Source organism: Microchirus variegatus, assembly GCF_963457635.1.
Source record: "Microchirus variegatus genome assembly, chromosome: 14".
Taxonomy (NCBI): domain Eukaryota; kingdom Metazoa; phylum Chordata; class Actinopteri; order Pleuronectiformes; family Soleidae; genus Microchirus; species Microchirus variegatus.
Genome location: NC_139815.1, coordinates 24394995 through 24418041, shown reverse-complemented (window position 1 = coordinate 24418041; position 23047 = coordinate 24394995). Strand labels below are relative to the sequence as shown.

General features: G+C 40.2%; 1 protein-coding gene across 1 annotated transcript in view; it reads left to right on the top strand.

Annotated features, from left to right (window-relative positions):
• Nucleotides 1–23047, top strand: part of LOC310936689 (CUB and sushi domain-containing protein 1) — a gene marked incomplete at its 3' end in the record, with an annotated part of 354020 nt that overhangs the window by 36866 nt on the left and 294107 nt on the right. Inside the window, exon 2 of the mRNA XM_083900806.1 lies at nucleotides 3459–3571. Coding sequence (XP_083756932.1) covers nucleotides 3459–3571 — 113 coding nt within the window. The remainder of the gene's footprint in view (nucleotides 1–3458; nucleotides 3572–23047) is intronic.

Here is a 23047-nt window from a genome sequence, read left to right as displayed (position 1 = left end):
CAGCCAGAGTTGGCTATATATATCGCTGCTGGAAATGTAAAAACAGTACAATATTGTAAAACAGGACAAAAATTGACAGTAAATTAGCTCATATTTGGACAGTATATAAGGGTTTGGTTGAGGTTACTGCTGGTAAAGGAGGGTCAACCGCATACTTTCCCCCCATCCTGCACTGTGAATGTTCAACAAATCATGAAAACATAATTGTTTGTGAGGTATTAGTTTAAGAAGACTGTGTTTGTTTATTGTTGTGACTTGGCTGAAGATCAGATCACACTTTATGACCAATTTATGCAGAAATCCAAAGGGTTCTCATACTTTTTTTATACTGTATCATCCAGTGGTAACATCACTGGACCGCCAAGGTAATTTGTTAAAGCCTGTGAGCAGGCAATTCTCTTTCTAGTTTGGAGAATAGTAGTAGGAGCACTGAAAATTCAGCACACAGCCTTAAAAAGAAAACCTTACACTATGAAAAAAAAAAGGCAATTCCACAAAATCCATGGTGTCACAAAACAGGATATATAAATGATGAAATGGCATGCAAGAGATTTGAGCTAAACATGACACAAGTGTGCACGTATTAGACAAAGACAGAAGTCGCCTATGATCGCGACACGAGCGCGTTATGCATACAAGTGCAAGAAGATGTCATCAACAGAGCTAATTCAGGATTTTTGTCAGGTTAGGTTTCACAGAAATAGAACTTGTTGTAGAGGTATGAAATAATCAGCTCAGCCACAGAGGGATGGATGTCTCAAAAAAAAAAAAAAACATAGCACACAGGAGTGGGAACACTGGGTCAACGCATACAATTGAAGGGGGGGAAATGACAGAGCTGCGAGACACTTTTGTGTTTAAAATCTCATTTACACCTGCAAAATGGGAAAAAAATGGATGGGAGGGAAGGTGTGGAGGGGAGGGGGGGGGGGGGGGTTCCTCTGCCTCCTCACTTCCCTTGTCGTCTCTTTCTCCACGTGCTCGTCCTGTCCTTCCTCAGACACTTCAGCCACCATCTCTCTCTTGTCTCTCCCTGTCTGTCCTGTTTGCGTCCTTCCTTTGAGGTCAGTGAATTAAAATTGTTTATTTCCCCCCCCCCAGTACATTCTCTCTTACTTAGTAGTCGCATGACCTCTATGTTTTCCCTCTGTCTATCTTCCTCTCCTTTCAGACTGTCTCCGGCATCTCTTCCCCCCCCCCCCCCCCTCCACTTTTATACTTTCATTGTCTCTGTTGACCCCAACTGACCTTTCAAATGATGAAAAATAAAATGACAGATGATACAGAATACAGCTCTGATTGTGTTAGCACCTTTTTCCCTGTTTTGTTGACTGTATTTATATTCCTCTTTATTTTTCTTACTCCCAGTTGGTTTTGTCTCGACTGTCTGTGTGAAGTGAAGGACAAGGACAAAGAAATAATATTATCTATTATCTTATCCTGGTTTTCTTCAATTTGTGCTATTTTAACACTGCAGTGCATTCAGCTCACTTCCATAGACACTCCAACATGGTGTCAATTCCTGCATTCTGCTCTACATTTAATGAAAACGGCACATTTTGATGTACATGTGAAATGTTTACATTGTATGAATCAAAAAATGAAGCTGTACGATCTGGGTTGAATCAGGAGGGAAAACTGCAGGGAAGAGAGAGAATCAACAATTTGCTTTCCGTGAAGTCCAGAGGGACTGCAGCCGCAGGTTGGAGGTGCTGGAACTTATATTGGTCATTAATCCTCATTTCCCGAACCACTGCAGTTTGTGCTGCAGGTCAAGGTTTGACAAAACCATTAGAGCTCCATCATCTGTAAATGATCATCAACATGAACAGTTTGTGTCAAGAGATGGTTCCTATAGCTGTAAGAAACAATATTGTGTGCATGGCACAACCTCAGTAGATTGTTTGTTCATGTATACATTTTAAGTTGGGTCTAAGGCCTCAAAATGTCCATCTGGACTTTTATTTTTTTGGTTATTTTAAGCATAAAAGGGTCCTGTCAATAAGTGGTTTTGCCCATTTTTCCCAGAATAACTTTCAATATTGCCAGTACAATTTAACGGCATGTTAAAATAGTGTATTAACAATTTAAAATGAAGAAAAAACAAATATTTTATTCACAAAAATAACACTGAGGTTGATTCTGCATGTTAAATGTGACATTTGAACAGTCTAAAACATATTTTAAATAACATTTGTGACCCGCCACGGACCAAGCGGGAACAAGTCGGCCGAGCGCAAAACGAGAAAAACAGGAAAATGTTTTTTTTTCTTCAAAATTAGGGATTTCCGTTTTTTTCAAAATTACACAAGTTGAAGTTCTGTTCTGAATTTGGCACCACATTCGCCCCAGTTTGGCGAATGTGGTGCCAACTTCAGCGTCGTCACGCTGGCTATCCTCCTGTACGCTGACGTCAGATCCATGTGCAGTACAGACAAACGACAACAAACATGTGGATTAGAATCCATCAGTCGCACATTCAAGTCGCCATAGCTGCTCTGCTACCTATCCATGAGTCATTTCAGCAATTACTCCGAGTCAATGTTTTGGTTTTCGACTGTGGGCTATACTCTATAAATAATATACGCTACTAGAGAGAAGTAGAAGTACGTTTCAGCGCATGCGCGTGCTCCTGGTGTTGTTGTATGGCAGTGCTTCACAGCGCCACCTAGCCACCTGGCATGCACACTACATCAAATTTCACACACTTTAGGACCCGAGAGAGAGAGAGACGGGGAAAACAAAAAAGCATGCAAATGGCATTTATCGCGGCCAGAAGAATGATCGAGCTAATTTTAATTATCGTGCAATTAATTGATTTATTGAATATCCCGACAGGCCTAAATACACGTTATATTTCTTGCACTTGAGTTTTGTTGCTTTAGAAACCTTCCAATCCTCTGCTGAATCATTTATCCATCACCTTACAGTTTAGCGATACAGGCTACTCCGTAATTAAGAGTCAGTCTATATCAGTCAACAGTAAACACTGCTTTCACACGGAGATTTGACCGTTTCACTGTAAACTACAGCATTTGCCTGTGCTCATTATATACATATATATATCCAGTATATGGTTGGCTAGGTTCTTCACTGTTGTATTGAAGATTTATTTACAGAGAGTGTGAAAATCACTCCCATCACTCTTTTCTTCTCTTCGGCGGAGAAGGCGGCAGGAAACACCGAGAGCAGGAACACTCAGGGAAACACAAAAAAAAGAGAGAGGTCTTGAAGGATTTTGGGCCAGCAGGGATCTTTATGGCTTCAGGGCCAGAGGTCTCCTCCACAACATCAGTCCTGTATTTCACCGCCACACACTTCTTCACTGCATTTGCTGCTCGTCCGGGGTTTTCAGAGCTGATGTCGGCTCGTTATTTTTCCCTCAGAAGTCGACACAGTCGGCCGTCGTGCTGTGTTTCACCGACGTTTGTTTTAAGCATTTTCTTTGTGTTTTCCAGGTTGTCGGGATTCATGCTGCCTTCCCCTATAGTCAGCAGTGGATCTATATTGGCCTTGTGGTTTACCACGGACTTTGCCGTCAGTGCTCAGGGCTTCAAAGCTGTGTACGAAGGTAAGAGCGTGCGTGAGCGTGGATAGTGATGTTTGAATGTCAGACAGAGGGAAAAATAGGAGATTAGAATACCAGAGCGACTGAACTACGCCGGACAATGCCATTGTGTTTTAATGGGGCATGAATAAATAATGCTACATAATAAGATAGTTGCACGTTTCCTGAGTTTCTGAGTGTTTTTAAAATGTGTTACGTTTATAAATCAGATTTTATTTGGCCCTAAAATGTCTTCGGTGCATTTTAACGGGGCGTTAAAATGGCTCGGATGATGCGTTATATGAAGTTTGCATTCACTTCCTTTCTGTATTTGATGGTTTTTATACTTTTGTTTTTAACATTACTACGAACACACTCCACACAATCAGGACGTGTTAAGAAAATATTGGAAGTGAGGATCAGGGTATTGCAGTCACATGGGGAAAAAAAAAAAACAAACAAAACACAAACCTCCTATAAAAAAAAAATGTCTTCCAGCAAGTGCCATCTACTAATATCGCTTGGTACTCACATTGACGTCAGAGCCACTTAGTCTGCACTAACATTGTTACCTCCTGCGGCACTCGTCAGCGGCAACAACAACAACAACGACAAAAAAAAAAGCACTTGGATTTGTGCCAACGTTAAAAGCTGATGTGATGTCGTTCTTGAAGTACAATCACAACAGTAACAAGTGCTTTGTTTTAAAAAAAAAAGAGTCAAATTTGTTTGGATATAAAGCTTTTAAATGACGCGATACTGCAGTGGGTAGCACCGAGTGGACTTGGTGGCTGTGTTTTTTGGGTGCAGTTGCTGTTAAAGTAGAGGACATTTAATTTAATCCAGGTTTTTGTTGTGACCTAATGTGTTGAATCGCGCCTGGAATAACTTGGTGTTGTTTGTCATCATAATTTGTCCACAGTCCACACGCAGGCAGCTCCTTTTTTTTTTTATCAACACACAGCTCTGGGTTCCATCTCTGTTAAGGTCATCATATTTTGAAGATATTGTGTACAATAATGCTAATGTTACACCTTAGCATTATTGTTCACAAATAATGCTAATGTGTAGCATTATTTGTGTACAATAATGATAATGCTACACATTATTTTTCTATGCAATTATTTGTGTACAATAATGCTAATGTGTAGCATTATTTGTGTACAATAATGCTAATGCTACACATTATTTTGCTATGCAATTATTTGTGTACAATAATGCTAATGTGTAGCATTATTTGTGTACAATAATGCTAATGCTACACATTATTTTGCTATGCAATTATTTGTGTACAATAATACTAATGTGTAGTATTAGCATTATTGTATACAAATAATGGGACCGTATCTATGTTCCCCAGGTCCTATGTTCCCCGGGTCATATGTTCCCCGCTTTGTATGTGACCGGGGAACATAGGACCCTTTTTCAAAAAAGGGTCCTATGTTCCCCTGTCACATACAAAGTGGACCTTTTTTGGGAAAAACGGGGAACATAGGACCCGGGGAACATAGGTACGACCCCCAAATAATGCTAATGTGTAGCATTATTTTTGTAGCCTTCATGTGGACTAGTTTTTGGTGAGCTCCCATTTGCTAGCGCTACATGTAGCGTGTTCCTCTGCACTCAAAGTGAAAGTGCTTCCTGTTGCTCTTCTTCTGGTTTATGATAATAACTTTTTTTATGTCAATAGTTGAGTGTGGCTGACTCTTGGCTCACAGCCCAGAGAAGCGATCTTGGTTGTGCCTACATCAGGTGGGACTGTGCAGATGTACTCATAATCTATAGGTCACTCGTCCTGTAATATCTCGCACAGAGAGGTCACTTTTCACATCAGTTGCTTGTTGTGGACTGTGGCATGTCTGCGTGCTCTGTTGGGATGCGGCTTAAATGCTTGGCCTGACTTTTTTTTGAGAACACACACACACACACACACACACACACACACACACACACACACACACACACACACACACACACACACACACACACACACACACACACACACACACACACAGAAAGACCACCATTAGCCTTGTATAATGGTTCATCCATCAATCCTGAACTCTAAACATCAAATATAAGCTCATGAGACCAGATGTGCATAGTCCTGTGTGTGTTTGTGTGTGTATCTGGTATTCCTTCATTTTTTGGGTCCTAAATATGTTTATACACTCACGTCATGGGGACTTGCCTTCCTTATGGGGACAAAAATCAAGTACCCATCATATTAGCATGTTTCAAAGTTAGACTGAGGTTAGGATTAGGTTATGGTCAGGGTTAGGCCAGGATGGTAAAGGTAGAGTAACTCTCCAGGAAATTAATATAAATCAATGCAATGTCCTCTGAAGTCTTGGAAATCAGTGTGTGTGTGTGTTTATGTGTGTCTGTCTGTGTGTACATGTGTGAACCAATTGTCAAACAATCTTTGTGAGGACATTTGGACTTTGTGAGGACATTTTGGCTCATCCACACAACTTTAATGGGCTTTTTGAGACCTGGTTTCAGTGTTAGGGTTAGGACTGGTTTAAGGTTAGGGCTATCAAATGGCCCTCGAATGTTTAGGTTTTAGGGTTTGGGTTTGGCATTTGTTGTTGTGATGGTTAGCACACCTTGAATGGGTCTTTTTAGGGTTAAGACTTAATTTTAGGGCTAGGGATAGAACTGGGTCATGGTAAAGATGATGTTAAGGGTTTACTGTTATGCATTTAGTTGTTTTGCTTCAGGTTAATGTAAGGGGCTAGGAAATACATGAAGTCTCCTCATTTAGAAGAATGTTTGTGTGTGTGTGTGTGTTGTATAGGGCAGTGTGTTTTCTTTTATCGCACACTATTGTTTAGTGTGTGTGTGTGTGTGTGTGTGTGTGTGTGTGTGTGTGTGTGTGTGTGTGTGTGTGTGTGTGTGTGTGTGTGTGTGTGTGTGTGTGTGTGTGTGTGTGTGTGTGTGTGTGTGTGTGTGTGTGTATTCCTGGAAGTGTGTATGTGCGTGAAAGCCAACCTGACAGCCATTCAACCTTTTTTTTTTTTTTTTCTTTCTCAAGCAAGTGCTTTGTCTATATATATTTTTTCCTTCCCACTGTTCTGTTCACATCTATGGGGACCTCTAAGTGTGTTTGTTGCCTCAGGAGTAATTCCCTCTCTCTCTCTCTCTCTCTCTCTTTCTTTCACCTCTCTCTCTCTCTCTCTCTCTCTCTGTATGTGTGCCATATATCACCATGGTCCTCAAACTTTTTTACACCACCTGAGAAAATATTGAGCTCTTCAAGTACCAGCACCATCATGATCGACGTTGAAATACAGTGGTGGAAATAGACCCCACGGAAATTCAGTTACGTATATTTCACAGGAGGCCAGATTTATTCTTAATAAGATAATTTATCGTTAACTGTTTTCAGCCACAAACACACCCTTTTTTGTGCAGCAAGCAGAACTGGCACCGAGAAGTTAAGTTAAAGCTCGTCTCTCTCTCTCTCTCTGAAGAAAAGTTTTCAGTTACAAACATGGGATATCTCACAACAGAAACAGAAAATCACAAGTTCAAATAAAAATACATCCTGGATGCATCTCCTGTGACCACATGAGTCAGACTTGGCTTCCCTCGCTCTGTATTCCAATGCAAGTTATGTCTGTTTACAAGGGGAAAAAATATATATATATATATATTATATATAATATTATAATATAATATAATATTTTTTTTACAAATCTGATGCAACACAGTGAGAGATAAGTTTTTCATATTCTGGTCAAAATCCTTAGACTTTAGTACCCTCACATGCCCTGGTATACAGCAAGTATTTGTGATATTCCTTAAGGTAAAAGTGCTGCGAGACCTTTGTGACGTTTGTGAAGTGCAGTTTAAGAACTATACATATATCATTGAAGGCAGACAGCTGTTGGATTCATAGGCAATTGTAATCTAATTACATCCCTCAAAAACTACTTATATCAAGTTCTGCTCCTCTGTTACATTTCTGTCGTTCAACCCCGACACAGAACATGTGATTTAAAGGGACAATATGTAGTATTTATGGGTTTATATGACCCAAAATCCACCTTTTTATACATATTATGTGCTCCTGCATTGTTTAGTCGCTGTATAATAGTTTTTGTTTCATTTTCGTAGTGTTTCAAAAAGTCATGTAAAATAACATGGTCGCGGGCCGCGGTTGCATAGCCACTGTTAGCAGCGAGACGCCATGTTTCTACCGGAGCCTGTAAGGACAAACTCGAGAAAACAAATCAAGCGTCTCTTTACTTGTAGCGGAAGTCCCGCATCCTCTCTCTCCGCTTCGTCTGCTACGGCCGCGGTAGCTCCGCCCTCTCCCTCACCTCACGAACCTCATCTGCTGACACGGAGAAAGACGACGAGGACGACATTTGACCAGCTGAGGATACCGTAGCGCTCAGGGAAGGGAGGGGGTGAGCAGAGGAGCAGTTCTTTGTTGTAAATTTCAGCCTCTCCTCTAGATGGCACTATAAACTACTTACTTCACCTTTAAGGAGCTGCTTTTTTTTTTTGGAATAGTTATTATAATCAAAGTAAAACAAACACAAAGCTTACTTTTGTCTAACCATGCAAAAGTGGAACCAACTCGGAAGCGAGAATCAAAGGTTGAATGTTTGATGGTAGGTTTGCCGTGCGAGTGTTTTGATAAACAAAAGCAATGGGGGGGATTTATACCTATATGAACAGTTATTTTTAATTTTCCATCTCCAACTTCTTTCTTAGTTATGCTAGAGAAGGAGTTTGTTTCTAAGTGAATCAGTGACTGAAGTGATGACTTACCTCACATTTGGTTTCACTCTTACATTAACTACATGTGTGGGAGTGCGGGGGGTTCACGCTTTGATTGTATGACTGTGCTTTGAAGTGTCCATGTCCAACATCTTCCTCATGTGATGCCGACGTGTGTTTTTGTATCTTTTCTGCACATTTACAGGAAAAGGCGTCCGTTGTACACTTTGTCTTTTTGTGTCGTCGTGTTTTGGCCATTGTTCCTGGTGTTGCCATGGCTTCGTGCTGCAAATAGATTTCCTCAAGGACCGACAAAAAAAAAATCCACTGAACTTCATGTAATTTGATATAATGAAATAATGGTTATAATGCCATCCCTCCCCTCCAGCATCTACTTTCTCTTTTTAATTCTGGCTTTTTTTTGTTTGTTTTGCGCCGTTCATTCAAACTAAATCACACAAACAGAGAATCTATTGGACCCTGTCTTGAACTTCCTTTAACGACTTGTCTCCCCCTGCACGTCTGTGTACATAGCGAGTCCTGCTAACAAACCTTTTCAACTGTTCTGTCCTTATATTAAAGCAGCCTAAAATTGAAGGATAAGTCTGAACACACAGCTGACCGATAAGAAGCCCGAGCGAGGAATAGATGAAGAGAAAAAGAAACAGAGGCTCGCTGGGACAAATGTAGCTGTAAGTGGCGGAAAGTGAGGCCTCGCTGATTAAAAAAGCAAGTTTGCAAACCGGCTCGGCAAGTCGAGATAATCATCAATTAATTTCCCCTGAAGCAAAAAGAGAAAGAGGGGTTTTAAAAAGAGAGAGGTGTGCAAAGGAGAAGATGGCTGTGAAGATGAGGGAGCCGGAAGATTGACAGAAGGGGTGGATTTTTATATCTGTGAATATTTCCAGTTTGATGTCTCACCACATTAAGTGTGTGACAACATTATTCAGCAGGAGAAACATCCCGTCATATATCATCATTAAAGCATGAGGGACTTCTGGTGGCTGTCTCAGTGTGATCAGTGTGTAGCTCTGAGCAGAAGTCAGAGACACAGAATTTGACAAAAAACAATACGTGGAGAGTATTTTACTAAAGTTCACAGCAACATAATGTGGGATTCAAAAGGAGCGAGATAGTGTTTGAGGTACACTACCGTTCAAATTTTGGGGTCACCTATACAATTTTTTTGCGTTTTCCATTAAAAGTCACACTTTTATTCACCAAAAGAGTTGCAAAATGAATAGAAAATATATTATTGTACATTGACAAGATTAGAAATAAGGATTTTTCATTCAAAATGTTCATTTCGCCCTTCAAACTTTGCTTTCGTCAAAGAACCATCAAAACTGTTTTTCAGCTGTGCTAACATCATTGCACAAGGGTTTTCAAGGGTTTTCTAATCATCCAATAGTCTTCTAACGCGATTAGCAAACACAATGTAACATTAATACACTGGAGAGAAATGGGCCTCTATACACCTATGTACATATTCCATTAAAAACCAGACGTTTGCAGCTAGAATAGTCGTTTACCACATTAACAATGTATAGAGTGTATTTCGGATTCATTTAAATGTGCCATATCTAAGAATGTGGCCAAAAACGGTTACTACATTCAAATTCAAAATACTGTGGTTTCGTTTTCTGACGTAACTGGCAACCCATGGTTGCTCGGCAGCTGAGACATAGTCTGCAAAATATTTTTTTTAATGCAAATATTTTGTCTGTACTGTTGTTGTTGGTGAGTTCAGTTTGTTATATGAAAAATTATTCCTGAGTCTCTGTGACATATTAGGAGGATTTTATGGCCAGTTGCTTTAGATTTATTTCATAATGCACCTTTAACGTTAGATTCATTGAAAAAAAGTGACCGCAAATTTTGAACAGTAGCGTAGATCCTTGAGCTCAGAAAGAATGACTCAGAGATGGACAGTCAGAGGATTCATAAAACACTGGACTGTTAGCATTACAAGGGCAGGAGGAGTAGTGAGTAAAGTCAGCTGTGAGAGAGACAGAAGAAGATAATGTCATGCATTGAAATTCAAGGCCTTAATGATTCCTTGTAACAAACTTAAGCAAGATATTATTCAACAAGTCAAGGTGGTTAAGTGCTGCGAGGGAGACGCAGTGTGGATACCCTCAAGCAAGGTGACCCACATCTTCACCAGAGACATTATCACCGAGATGTAGCATCTCACTTGCTGGCTCAGTTCATCTATAGCGGGGTAAAATGTCATCAACGTTCAGCATGAAAAAATATTATATATATGTGTGTGTGTGTGTGTGTGTGTGTGTGTGTGTACTGTGCTGTATATTACCTGTGTCGCAGGGCAGAGGATAGAACATAGTTCATCACATCCAAACAACATTTGAAAAGGGGGCCACAGCTTTTCATTATTAAATATGTATGTGGAACCTTTAACTAGATGAGTAAGAATCACCTCAGAGATTTGGACTTGGCAAAAAAAACTTCAAATCAATGGTTAAATCACTTCACTTTTCCCTGTGCAGTGGTGCAGAGAGATACTGGTACTCACTCAAGGCCTTTATCTTTGCTGCTCTTTGCACTGTGACTGATCACAGATAGATAGATAGATAGATAGATAGATAGATAGATAGATAGATAGATAGATAGATAGATAGATAGATAGATACACATAATTATCATTATTACCTGTATAGGATTTTATAGTAAGAAGTACAATGGGTAAAAGTTGAACACAAAAGTTAAACGTGAAATATTTCATGAAGTGATTCACTTATATTTTATTCACTATAATGGTGTTTTGCTGATTTGGTATTCAGGTGCGTTGGGGTCTTGGATGGGGCATGTTCAGCTCTTCCATCTCCCTCATTACCATTTCAGTCTCTCTCTCTCTCTCACACTCACAAAAGAACCATAAACAAATTAAAATATTCATATTTGCTGCATCTGAGTCCAAGAACCAAAGTTTCTCCCACTTGGACCCCTCTCTCTCTCCGCAATACTTGGTGGTTTTTTGTGACAGTAAAAGATGTAGATATAATCCCTGCTGGAAGCTTAGCAAGTGTTTAGCATTCAGTGTGACAAATGCTAAAAAAATATAAATATTTAAGATTTTAGTGACTGATTGCCTTCCCTCATATAAGTTATCATTTTCTGTTTAGCAACAATAAGCACAAAACGGCTCAAAACATCTGTTAAGCATTACTACCTATCTGGAAAAAGGCCTTACCACTTAACTTCATTTAATTCAGTTTTTTTATCTGAACCTTTTCAAATTGTGCCAAACAAAATATGTGATCAACAAAAAACCTTAACATTCACCAATCAAGTCAATTGACTTAATCCAAATAACACCTTTGTTAATTTCATTCTTTTTATTCACATATGAATTTTACGGAAGCGTATTGCATTTACTTGAAAAAAAAAAAATAATCCAGTTTTTCTCAATAATTAATTTTTGGTTTGATTTTTTTAATAATCTTTTTTCTGTTTTTCGGAGTAATTTTTTTTCTGTTATTCGGAGTAATTTTTTTCTTCTGTTTTTCGTGCAAATTTTTTTCTAGCTTACCTGACAACTGAAATCATGCCCATAAACACCTTTCCTGCTACATTGAGCGATAGGCTTACGATAGAAGGATACAGTCCAAAACATAACTAACTAGAGTATCATAGCCTGTGTGTAACTACACGCCTTACCTTAATTGACCCGCTACGGTAGATCATTTATGAGGCATGTATGTGCGGGAAGGAGTCACCATATGTGTATGCATGGATGTATATCCATGGGTGTATGGGAGTCACATGCAGGTTGGAGGTTCTCGCGAGAGTTCTCGATAATTCAGAAAAAAAATTACTCTGAAAAACAGGGAAAAAAGATTTGCACGAAAAACAGAAAAAAAAATTACTCAGAAAAACAGAAAAAAATTACTCTGAAAAACAGGGAAAAAAAATATTAGTCAGAAAAACAGAAAAATTTTTTTTTCAAAAAATCAAACCGAAAATTAATTAGTGAGAAAAAACTGATTTTTTTTTTTTCAAGTGAATGCAATACGCTTCCGTAGAATTTGACAATCTTCTGACTCAGTTAATATTGCTTGTGTCATTGTGTCATTGCATAACTGACATTAGAAAACAATGCTATATTGTTTACCATTTTGTTAATTCAATATTTCAAACCCTCATGACAAATACCTTCTACTTTAAAGTGAGTGCATGTGCGATACAACATGAATACAAAATGACGGGGAATAATACATCCATTCCAAATGAAAAATTAATATTTTATTTTTTTAACAAATGTATTTTTAATGGCTAAATGCCACATAGCACAAGTATGCAAATACCATTGAAGTCATTATTTTAAAGAGGGTGAAAAAAATTGATCATTTAACATCATGACTAAAACATATGGTAAACAGCAGTAATGAATAAGGCCTGTTATTATCATTTTAAACTGTTGATAATTATCTACAGTATGCAAATATAGTGTCTTTGTGTGCGCGTGAGTGCAAGAGAGGAGCGTGAATGAATGACTCGACGCATTAAAGACAAAGTGGAATTATCATCTTCAAGTGATTCAAGCGATTCAGAGTGTCAACCCCTCACATCTAAACACACACACACACACACAAACACACATCCACTATAATTCAGTCAGAGAAAGAGGCCAAGTGTAGGGGTTTTCAATCCCCAGGATAAAGCTGCAGACTTTCCTCTCTGGTTGAGAGACTTCTGTGAACATGACTTGGAAAACCCTTGAAAGAGACTTAAACACACATCGCACCATAAACACAAGTGCATACACTTAGTTTGCCTCTCACACACACACACATACACACATTACACATCACATACATGTGCATTTAAAACCAGTGGAGTTACGAGAGATGTGAGGGAGGATCAAGGTGGACGTTGTTGCCTCACTGTGACGCCTCAAAGTTTGTGATTTGTGAGTTTTTAAAGCTGAAAATCAGTGGATTGTTCTAAGACAGCATTAGAGGCTCAGCTTCCTCTAAAATGTTGTTAAACGTGTACTGTGTAGTATTTACATTTCAATACAAAACGTGCTGGAATGTGATTGGCTCGCTTCAGTTGTTCTCTGTGGGGCAGCACATCGTAGTTTTTTTTTCACTGCGGTGAACTCGACGGCGATTGGACAAATGCGCCAAAAACATCACTTCCGCGGAAGCTCAGCTTCTCCGGGAGTTAATGGTGCATCTTCATGATGATTGGAGGGAGTGTCTGAAAGGCGGAAACCAGTTTTTGATTGACAGCTTTTTGCAGAAACATACACGACAGCAGAGTCTTTTCTGCCTCAGGCCTGTGTGGATTTTTCGAGGGCAAGTCTGTAGACGAATAACTACTACAAACTTGTGTGTTATTACGATATAGACCATTTTTGTTTGTTTTTACATAATTAAGGTGTTTCCTTGTTCCAGTTCTGCATTCATTCATTCATTTTTATCAATGTGGATTGAATATTATGTATAAACATCTAGGCCTGAAATGAAATGTTTCCCCTGTTTCAAAGACCAACAACTGCCACTGCTGAAATTGTATAGACATCTGCAACCAGGAACCCACTGGACAATACCAGCTGTTAATCACATGGTGCCCACTCAAATGTGCAATGCTTTATTGTTTATTTTTCTCTCAATGGGAACATGATATATTTATTGTATTTTTATTTGATGAAGACATACAACTGGTTATTAAAGGTACAATATGTAGTATTTATGGGTTTATATGACCCAAAATCCACTTTTTTATACATATTATGTGCTCCTGCATTGTCTAGTCGCTGTATAATAGTTTTTGTTTCATTTTCGTAGTGTTTCAAAAAGTCATGTAAAATAACATGACCGCGGACCGCGGTTGCATAGCCACTGTTAGCAGAGAGACGCCATGTTTCTACCGGAGCCTGTAAGGACAAACGCGAGAGAACAAAACAAGCGTCTCTTTACTTGTAGCGGAAGTCCCGCCTCCACTCTCTCCGCTTCGTCTGCTACGGCCGCGGTAGCTCCGCCCTCTCCCTCGCCTCACGAACCTCATCTGCTGACACGGAGAAAGACGACGAGGACGACATTTGACCAGCTGCGGACACCGTAGCGCTCAGGGAAGGGAGGGGGTGAGCAGAGCAGCAGGTCTTTGTTGTAAATTTCAGCCTCTCCTCTAGATGGCACTATAAACTACTTATTTCCCCTTTAAGACAATTAGCATCTCAGGCAAATGTCGCTAAAAAAATCAAGTGAGAAGTGGACTCATTCTCCAATAGACTTCCATTCAAAAGGAGTTATTTTGTGCAACCAGTGGAGTCGCCCCCTTGGTGGCTTACTACTACTTTGGTCCTACTTATTGGCATCACTTTCCAAACTGGAAAACATCCAATTGTTACGCACAGGTCTACGGTCTATAAGGAGGTTATAGAAGTTATGAGAGCAGGAAAATGGCAGTCCTATCTTCCAAATCCATATGGTGTTGGTCATGAGTTTTTTTCTTGCGGGAATATACAGCATTATATAGGTGATTACAGTATACATCCACTTGTACACTGCATTTCAACATGTAATGTGTAAGAAGCCCATGTGTGGATGTGTTTGCATTTGCACTCTCTCTCTCTCTCTCTCTCTCTATCTATATATCCATCTCTCTGACACTCTGTGCCTCTCCACTGTGCAGACGAGTGTGGAATCCATTAGGAACACTTCTAGGAGCTTCTAAATCTTGCTGACTTGAGCCCCTTAGCCACCAACTACTGGTGGAAATGTAAAAGAGATTGCATACTACTGCTCTGGGATTTTAGGTCCTCAGACACGACATAACATATAAGAAAGATTTATTCATGTGAATTTTTTCCCCTCGATGCCTTTAGCTGGATATATTTCTTGGTGGTGTCTTTTTCTTTTTGGGCAGAATTTTTTTGCTATACAGGCTACGAATAGCCATCGCAGAAATAAAAAGCACATTGGTATTGACAGCAGCAAAAACAGATATTCTGAGGAATCGTTTCTGAAATATACAGTAAAGGACCTACAACGTAAATTACTTTCCACACAGTGCCACAGCTAAAAGTGACAGTTTTGTTTATCATCAATTATTTCTGGTTTCTGGCTATTTTGGTGGAACTACACAGTACACACACACTGTGCCAGCTACTAATGGTGTCTTCAGACCATACAAGAAGCAAGTTGTTACATCAATCAAGCACATTTGGACGCGGGATCATTTGTGTTTACTTCATTGAGTCGTCTGGGAATTTCCATTCTCTCTCTCTCTATGGATAAGTGGAAAGCAGAGCACTTTCTATCAGTTCTTTCCCAGTCGCAACATGAATTAGCGGAGGATAAAGTGGTAAAAGACAGACGGACAGACATCTCATGTAAATCTTTTGCCGGAGCTTGAGTTAGTCACGTTATCCTCATCTTTGCATGATCCACCAGATTGGTGTCACATTATTCACATGGAATTCATATCTTCTCTTGCAAGGGACTATGTATGTATGTAGTACTTCACGGTTGTGTGACCACAAACACATGCTTCTCATATTGGTGAAATTCTGTGCAAGAAATGAACATTTGCTTCTAGTGCGAAGAAGTAAATCTACCATGTGCTTTAGCACGGAGTTCAGTTTGGCCGCCATCGACTCTCTTTTGGGAGCCAAGTTGGATTAGCCGTGTTGAATCAGATGATACTTTACGATGTTGGACATGACATTTCCAAACTGCCCCCCCCCCCAACCCAACCCCAAATAAGAGAGGCTGTCTGGCTGGCAGTGGGTTGGGAGACCAGATTTGAACATAAGGAGTGTGCATCAGTTCCTGCACGAGTTGTCCTCAGTCGTGACTGCATCCTCCAACATCCACGTTCAATCGTAACATGTGATCAAACTTTATTGTTTTCACATGCTTTCGTCTCGTAAGCATCAGCTTCTGAACAGACGATTCGAGTCACATCTGAAATCGACCCCCCCCCAATAAAAAAAAGTTTTGGAGCAACCTCCTTGAGGAGTATATTTGAATTAGGACGCCTTTTATTTATTGATTCACTAAGTTTACTCCCGCACCAGGTAAACCCACAGTGACTTTGACAAGTTTCAAAGAGAAACAGGAGGGGGGGCTCGCTCATTCATACACACATGGATAATACATTCAAAACATATTCACATAAAATGCAAAAGTTCTGTGTGTTTGAAATGACTTCCTGTAGAGACTATGGAAAGTGTGCCAGAACATGTGGCAGCCCCCCCCCCCCCCCCTCCCAAAAGAGGTAGTTTCCTGCCACTTCCTTATGTAGAATGCTGTATTTACTCTACTGGGAAGAAATGACATACAAATAACAATCTTTCATTACCAAAAAATGTTCCCACCATTATTATAATAATAATAATGAATGAGTATTAATGAGAAATTCACTACATACTGTACTTTGTACCCACATCTTTGTTTGTACTATTTTAACATATGTTCACAGGCAAAATGATCACTGATATGTCTCTCCACAAATTCATAACTAAAGGTGATATTTTGGCAAAAGAATCGACCACTTTGCTCTGACGGTTAGACAAAAAAATGTATATATTATAAACGTTATTGACATTTATGTCCGTATACTGTATGTTTCGTCTGAGGGATTCATGTCGGAATGATACTGTTGATTCTCATTAATAATGATAATAATAATATTGGCTTTTATTACTGCACCACAAACTCTTATCTCCTCAAGCCAAATTTAGACAGTAAACACGTCTCAGTCTTTCCAGGGCGGGAAACAAATCATTCAGATTTCCTTTTTGATTAGCTTGTTGACGAAATGGGTCGCATACATACTGATGAAATATGATATACAGTACATGGAGAATATTAGCAGTTTGAAATGGAAACTGTTTTTTTTTTTATACAGTATATAATGTCATTTAATGAAAATTGCTTTGACTCATGTAATAGAGTTCCTTATAATAGAGCAGTTATGCACACATACATGAAAATGGAAATTATCCTGCGACCAACGGAGACGAGTGAGATTTTTTTTTTGTTGTGGTGTGTGACTGACATTTTTGCATTTCTCTATTTCCCTATTTAAGTTTGCCATCGACCTGTGAGACTCTGCTCCTATCAGTGCCTTTGTGCCCTTTATTGAGAATAATAGGATGGCGGGGTTTAGTCAAAACCAATGGATTCATTTCAGCGGGGAAGCTTCTTAGCGCAAATATAGCAAATCATTGAAGAAAGGAAGGGCTATTGGGAGATTTGTCAACTTGGGAAGAGACGCTGCTCCATATTTGTGTGTGTGTGTGCGACGGAGATAAAAGGAGCAGAAGAGCAACACAGAGTGAGAGGGAACGGGAGAAGCAGTCCGTTACACCATTAACCCGTATTGACTGGAACGCCACAGGAAGCTCCTCACTGTGGGAGTGTGTCATATAACGCTGTTGTTACTGACGCCAGCAGTAGTCTGCTACATCGATCAAAGCAGCAATGTCTGTGTGTGTGTGTGTGTGTGTGTGTGTGTCCATGGCTGGGAAGCAGAGGAGTGTCTTGGGGTGATACCACCATCATCAAAGTATTGCGTTTTGAGCACGGACACAGATTCCCTGGCTGTCACAAACACATACTTGCAGTGAGTGTTGTGAGTGGGTAATCAACTTCCCACCACGCAGTCAAGTCAATATGACATCTAAGTGGTTTGAACTTAGCGCCCTTCGTGTGCTATTTTCAGTCTGTTTGGTTTGTAACCGGTCTCTCAGCGCAGTTCCTTAAAGCAGACGGTTGGATATAAATGCTGACTCACAGCTGGGGGAACGGTCAGCACGGCGTTGTTCTGTGGCACAGTTTCAACCTGGAATTACGTCCATCTCTTAAGCCCAATTTATACTCCTGCGTAAAGTGCTCTGTGTCGACGCAGAGACTGTCGAAGAGCCTCTGCATCGTCTCCGACTGCACGAAATATATTTTTTTAAGTGTCCGTCACTCCGTCAAGGGACAACGGAGACGGCAAGAGCTGCGATTGGTCCTCAGGACAGGCCGAGACAGCGCTGCCGGCTCACTGTGTGCACCCGAGCGTCCACAGAGGCGGAGCTGATCCCCGCCGAGAACGTCGCTTCCAAACTATAAATACGTCATATCTTAACACACACAGCACATGTTTAGACTCTAAATGGCCAATTTCTCGCCTCAAATTATCTTAAAACTGCGTTCCGTGACACAGAGAAGTGAGAAAAGGCCACTGTTTCAACAACAACAGTCTTTCTCTCTCTTTCTCCGTGGTGATGCAGTCAGTTAACGCAAATGCAGTCGGAGAAGTATAATGTGGCCTTTAGTCATAAGTAGATAAGTCGGCCCGCCATTTTTACACCTGGTGCTAGAATGTGTCTCTGCGTTTTGTCACTTTCCCCCTCTTGAATCTCAAATGAGTCCTTACTCTGTCCTGGCTGGATTTGCACTTGTAATGTGGGTCAGACATGGTTGATGGTCTGTATGTGTGTGTTTTCTTTGGAACAAAAAAATATTTTGTCACATTCATCGACATCACCTCGTATCAGCGTTTCCCCTAGAATTATTTTCAGGCCAAGTGCGACTCACTCGGTCAACAGTGTGTCAAAATGTTAACCAGGCACTGACGCAGAAGGTCAGTGAAGTTTTAGCACAGCCCCCACACACACAGCACTACACAAATCCACCCTAACAAGGATTGTCTGTCTTTGTGTCTGTCAGCCTGTGTCTCTTTGATGTCATGGCAACAGTAAAAAACGTTGATTTAATGCATGCGTGTGATGCTGTCAGTTGAAGCCCGAGATGCTCAGCTACCCTGCGCCAGTTCCTTGATTATTACACGGTTTTTTTTTTTTCTGCAGCAGTGTCTGTCTGTGTCTTGGGTCGCTTACAAAGGGTCAAAGTCATCAAAGGCAACAAATACTTTGATGACTTTGAACAAGAACAAACATAAAAGTATAGTTTTAAAGCACAAGTGTCACATTGGAAAGATGATGTCACCCTTTGATCTGTGCTATATCTTTAATCCCTTTGATGTAAACGTGACATCACAGATGATGAAAGGAATGTAAGTCACTATTTAAAGGAATGTCTGTGTCGGTTAATCGCAAAACTGTTCAGCTGTTCATTTGTCTTTGCCTTCAAACTTTGCAGGTGACACCACTGTGTGCGGTGTGGTAGAAATATTATGGATATGTCATTAAGAGGACGTGTCATGCACGTGATGCTGAGTTAAGCCCAATTTATACTCCTGCGTAAAGTGCTCTGCGTAGGCTACGCAGAGTCCTCTGTGTCGACGCAGAACCTGTTGTAGAGCCTCTGCGTCGTCTCCGGCTGCACAGAATATTTTTTAAGTGTCCGTCACTCCGTCAAGGGACAACGGAGACGGCAAGAGCTGCGATTGGTCCTCAGGACAGGCCGAGCTAAGCTGCTCTGTGCCGGCTCACAGTGAGCACCGAGCGTCCACAGAGGGCGGAGCTGAACACCGCCGAACTATAAATACGTCATATCTTAACACACACAGCACATGTTTAGACTCTAAATGGCCAATTTCTTGCCTCAAATTATCTTAAAACTGCGTTCCGGGACACAGAAAAGTGACAAACGGCCACTGTTCCAACAACAACAGTCTTTCTCCCTCGGACGCCATTGCTCACTGTAGCCAGAAGCACAACAACCTTGCGCAGCGACCCCTACTGATCGGGCGGGAAATTGCACCGCCTATCCGTCACCACGACGCAGAAGTATAAAGGCTTGAGTGGTCTACGTGGTGACGCAGACGGATAACGCATTACGCAGTCGGAGAAGTATAATGTGGCCTTAAGATGCCTGTGCTGTGCCAGTTCCTTGATTGTGCTGTTTTTCTGCAGCAATTTAGTTTAGTGTCTGTCTGTGTCTTGGGTTGTTGACAAGAGTACAAAGTCATCAAAGGCAAGAGTCCATTGATGACTTTGAACAAAAGAAAAAAAAAAAAGATTTTCTTCAGTGGCTCATCAACGTGACCCGCCATAGGAGCCCGACGGGGCTAGTTCAATACAAAGGCATGAAAGTGTAGTTTTAAAGCACTTATTGAGGCGTCACGTGAAAAGGTGTGTGATGTCGTGTCGGTTGATGCTGAGTCAGTTGAAGCCTGCGACGCGGGTGCTGCACTAGTTTATTGTTAATTTTACGAAAAGTGTTATTGTTTTTTTTCCACAGTCTTGCAGGTAAATGTGCAGCAGGCTGTAAACCCTCATGCTGCAGTGGACATCCACAGTCACTGTGTTTGCAGTATCACTGCTGGAGTTGTCTTCATTTGGACTAATGCTCTTAATCCAGTCTCCAACAAGAAAAACAATCTAACTATAATGATGAGTTCAGACGAAACAAATGAGTAAATAAAATTGAGTGAAAACAGAAAATTCTGTTCTGGAAAAACTGAGTAGATTTCTGTCCTATTGATTGACTTCATCTCACATGGAGTTTTTTCCCCCCCCTCAATTTCAAATATTTAAACTCAAGTCCTTAAGTCCATTTAGATTTAACCAGCAGGTCTTATCGCTACTACTCTGTTTTTATAACATGTACGTCTGGAGACTTCTGTCAATAAAATGCAGCAATGTGTGAATAATTAGAAGCTTTAAATGAATATTTTTGGCCTTCTACCAGGGTTTTCTTCCTCCAAGTAACAAAAAAACATCTAGCCGCTTCTTTATCGATTGTAAGTTTGTTTTCAGTTAGACATAGAAAACATATATAATTATTTATACATCTAAAGTTGAGTTTTAATTTAGTAATGGAAATTTTATTCAGCACTATGACACGGGGACCCCCAAGTTTAGATTTATCCGTTTTTGTCACAGCAGTTACAATTCAGTGCAATTTACTTGCAACGCAATAGTCTAATGTGAATTGAGGGACAGAGATAAAAGATTTAGAATTACCATATCGCCCGTGTCCTCTTTTTTTTTTTTTATCCCTTATGTTTCTCGCTTTCTGATGATAAGCAGCGTTTATACAATCTGTGCCACAATCTCCATGACAGAAAGGGGTCTGCTCGCTGTGATTTAAGCCACGGCGTCGTCTCAGTCATGCATTCGGTGTTTTTCCCTCGCAGGCTTTTCCTGCGTCTTGAGTTTTAACTCTGGCGTTGACCTTCAATCTTTAACCAGTCGGAGCCGTCCGTGACAAAGAGGCGAATTGTTGTAATGAAATTCAGATTGTGGCTTGTTAAAGAGCTCCCGGTGAATATCTGCATGTGAAATTTAGATCGCTTGGGGATCCTCGTCTTTGTATATACACATATATGTATATATATAAAACTAATCTCAGCAAAACAAGCTTTTGAATATTTTCCTTGTAGACTTATTTATTGATCCCAAAACAAAGTAAAAAATCAGACTTCAGTATCTGGACTGCTACAGTCACAGAATATTGCTTAATACAACAAAGGTACCAACATTTTATTTTTTTATTCATCTGTGCATAGACACAGATTATTGTTTAGGTTTGGGCGGTCAGACATTTAACCCTTTAACACCGAGCGTATCGCTAATGACACATTGGCACAAGTGCACTTTGCATTACTGTAGTTGTGCAAAAGCTGAGAAGTTGCACGTTAAAGCCAACATGTGGTCATTATCCACCATAATCGTAAGCTATGACGCCAGAGGAGAGAGAGTGGGAAGAACACCTGTACATAGTTTCCATTTTTTGGCCTGTTTTTTGCACATTGAGAGACAAAGACTCCAAAATTAATGTTCAAATTTAACACCCATTAACAACTGCAGTGTTTTTTACTGAATAAACCTTTTTGATGTTATTCATTTCAAACTGTTAAAACAGATAACACGGAATAAAGTTATTCTGGAAAAAATGGACAAAAGCACTTAGTTACACGTCATCTTCTTTTCCTTTTGTGGTTAAATTAAGCAAAAAAAAGGTCCAGGTGTGGCATTGAGAGGGTTAGTTGTTAAAGGGTCAAGATGAATCTCACTAAACAGGTTTGTGGTCTGACATTTAATTCCTTTAAATCCAACAACCACACGTTAGATGGACTCTGGAGAAAAGAAAAAAAAAAAAAGGTTGTGTAGACTCTGTGGAGGCATTCAGCCTCTGTGCAGTAATTGTCGTTTCTATATATAACCTGGGAAGTGTCCTCACCAAATGGAAATTCATTTGCGTCTACTATTGATTCAACATACAGTAATAGCATCATCACTGGCCGCATCACTGAAAAGAATTTCTCCCACTTAAAAAAGAATCAGATATTATTTGAGCCGAGGCGGTGATGAACGACTGCGATGTCGGCCTCACGCGGGGAGACATCAAAGCCGTGGGAACTCGAATGAAACACCAAATAGTGTGTTGTTCTGAATGTAGAGTGAAATTCTGAGTGCGGTTCAGACAGATTCCCTCATTTTTAAAGTCTGCATATTTTATTGAATTCTAACGCATCTCTTACCTAAAGCCCGAGTTCCATTTCTGCAGTTCACTTCTGTTTAGTTTCTCTATTCATTGACGAGGTAAGTGCGTCCATATCTCACAGGATTTTACCCTCTAAAGTAGCAACCGGCGTCGTGACCGTTTTCCATTTTGCCACTTCATCTTTGTGTATCCTGAAGATTCAACTCCTCCCACCTAAATTGAATCAATATAGGAGTATGGATTATTCATACGTTCCGCAAACTAACACTCGCAAATCATTAAATTATAAAAACCTGCCACAATCTTGTAGTTAAAGATTTAGTTAAGCTCCAGTCATGGATCGGGTTTGAGTGGGTCGTCATCGGCACAGACAAAAAGCTTTTTTTTT